This window comes from Sinocyclocheilus rhinocerous, unplaced genomic scaffold, assembly GCF_001515625.1.
Source record: "Sinocyclocheilus rhinocerous isolate Xijiao unplaced genomic scaffold, SAMN03320098_v1.1 scaffold1129, whole genome shotgun sequence".
Lineage (NCBI taxonomy): Eukaryota > Metazoa > Chordata > Actinopteri > Cypriniformes > Cyprinidae > Sinocyclocheilus > Sinocyclocheilus rhinocerous.
In genome coordinates, this window is record NW_015634513.1 from 671,552 (window position 1) to 673,752 (window position 2,201).

At 41.8% G+C, this 2,201-nt stretch overlaps 1 protein-coding gene across 1 annotated transcript in view; it reads left to right on the forward strand.

Moving 5' to 3' along the window:
• LOC107745870 (serine/threonine-protein kinase pim-3-like) overlaps positions 1–1,862 on the forward strand; it is a 3,045-nt gene extending 1,183 nt beyond the window's left edge. The window contains exons 3-8 of the mRNA XM_016559896.1: positions 171–253; positions 471–524; positions 630–1,008; positions 1,201–1,377; positions 1,590–1,678; positions 1,851–1,862. Coding sequence (XP_016415382.1) covers positions 171–253; positions 471–524; positions 630–1,008; positions 1,201–1,377; positions 1,590–1,678; positions 1,851–1,862 — 794 coding nt within the window. The remainder of the gene's footprint in view (positions 1–170; positions 254–470; positions 525–629; positions 1,009–1,200; positions 1,378–1,589; positions 1,679–1,850) is intronic.
• The last annotated feature ends 339 nt before the right edge of the window (positions 1,863–2,201 follow it).

Genomic DNA, 2,201 nt, shown 5'->3' on the forward strand with positions numbered 1-2,201 from the left:
AATAGAGGATAGAGGAATTGTCGAGTATTTGGGTACCACCGACCGAGAGGTCAGTGGCGGAAAAAAAAGAAACAAAAGAAACAAAAGCCGGCCCTCCTCCGGGGGCGGGAGAGGTGCTCCATCTCTAGGTTGCCCGTCTCAGGGCCTCTTGCTCTTTCGCTTGCCACCAGGTTTGGCGGGGGCCTGTGATCTGCTAGGCAAAGGTGGATTTGGTGTTGTGTATGAGGCGAGACGTTTGGAGGATGATCTTAAAGTAAGTGAAAAAAGAATGAAAACGTATCTAGCTAGCGAAGTGATTTTGCCCTGTCTTATCTTTATCATGCTATTGTTTGCAAGGCCTCTCGGTGTTATCTTTTTGTCCTGGTTGGATTTAAATTCAATTAAACTTTACAAAACTTGTCTGTTTAGATTTAATGACAGGAATGATGTGGCCTCTTCACGAGTTAATTGTTGTTTGTTTTCTTGATCAGGTGGCGGTCAAATATGTCGATAAGACCAAAAACTACAAGGAAGGTTTATGCATTGTAAGTAAGATGCACTCCTCTCACTAACTAGTAGGGAAACTGGACTAAGTCCTTATTTGGAAAACAGCTTCTATCTTACAATCATAATAACTGTCTTTCTTTTAGCATGGGTATCAGCAACTTCTTCCAATGGAGATCGCCCTCACAATCCTGGCAAATAAAGGCCCCAGAGCGCCAGAGATCATCCAGCTGCTGGACTGGAAGGACTACGATGACCATTTCGTCATGATCCTTGAATGTCCCTCTCCTTGCGAGACTTTGGAAGACTTTATGAGGCGTCAGGGTGGAAGTCTCAACGAGAGCTTAGCACGGCAAGTCATGAGGCAGGCGGCTCAGGCTGCGAACGTGTGCTGCCAGCGCCAAGTGTTCCACCGTGACATTAAACTGAACAACCTTCTCATCAACAACCAGACACTTGAAGTCAAATTAATTGACTTTGGGTGTGGGGACATTCTGAGGACAACTGTCTACATGTCATACTGTGGTATGTACTGTGTCTCAAAGCTGCAGTTTGGCACTGTAACTCTAGTGACGATTACATTATGACTTGACCAGGCGTGAGTCACCAAAGCAACAAGAAGCATCCGATATATATAGAATTACGACTGTTACAGTCATGGATGTCGTCACTGTTGTGAATCGAACTTGCACATCTAACAAAATCTTTTTCTTCCAGGCACAGCAATATACTCCCCTCCTGAGTTTCACATAAAGGGGAAGTACCATGGCAAGCCTGCGACGGTTTGGTCACTGGGGGTTCTGTTATTCAGAATAGTGGCCGGATATTTTCCAGATTTCTTAGATCTGCACATGCTCAAACTGCACTTCTGTTTCAAAACTGGCCTGTCAAAAGGTAAATATTATCTTTATCAAGGAGTTCAGTTATCATTTTAAACATACAAACAGGGACAAGTGGCTTTATGAAAGATGGCCGTTAGAAACTGCATTAAGTTTTCTTGATTTCTGATGCCTGAACTCAGATCGTACAGCTAATATGATCAGTAAGTTAAAGCAGGTGTAAAGTTTAAGGTCATAATCAGATGTCCCTCTCGTCTTTCTGCACAGAATGCTGCAGATTGCTCCACGCTCTCCTGCAAGAAAAGCCGAAGAAGCGAATTCAACTGGAGGAAATCCTTTCCCACAAGTGGTTTACGGTACTAAACCTAAGATCACCTTAAAATAATTTAAGACATATTTCAAATTTGAAGTTTTCTTGCTTTGCTTTTATTATTAGATTTAATAAGTTGTACATTGTACCTTATAAACTGTAATTTTTAGTGTATTTACACATGTATTAATACTGTATTTATTTCTGTTTTGTTTCAGGTCACCACATAACACCACATACGATCATCGTGTCAGGACCGCTTCCCACGTATCGACGAGGACACGAAAGGTTCAGTAGACTTTTTGCTTTAAATGAATGGTTATTGTCATGGTGTAAAGAACAGAAACGGCTCTTTGTTAATAATTGGAATCTTTTCTGGGAGCGTCCTAGGCTTTTTCGTGCTGATGGCCTGCACCCCAGCATAGTCGGAGTGGAACTCCTGTCGGACAACATCAAAAACAATTTTTAAAGTTTGGGCTCCTAAACATTAGATCACTCACACCCAAAGCAGTTATTGTAAATTAAATTATCACAGATAATAGTTTTGATGTACTCTGCTTGACTGAAAC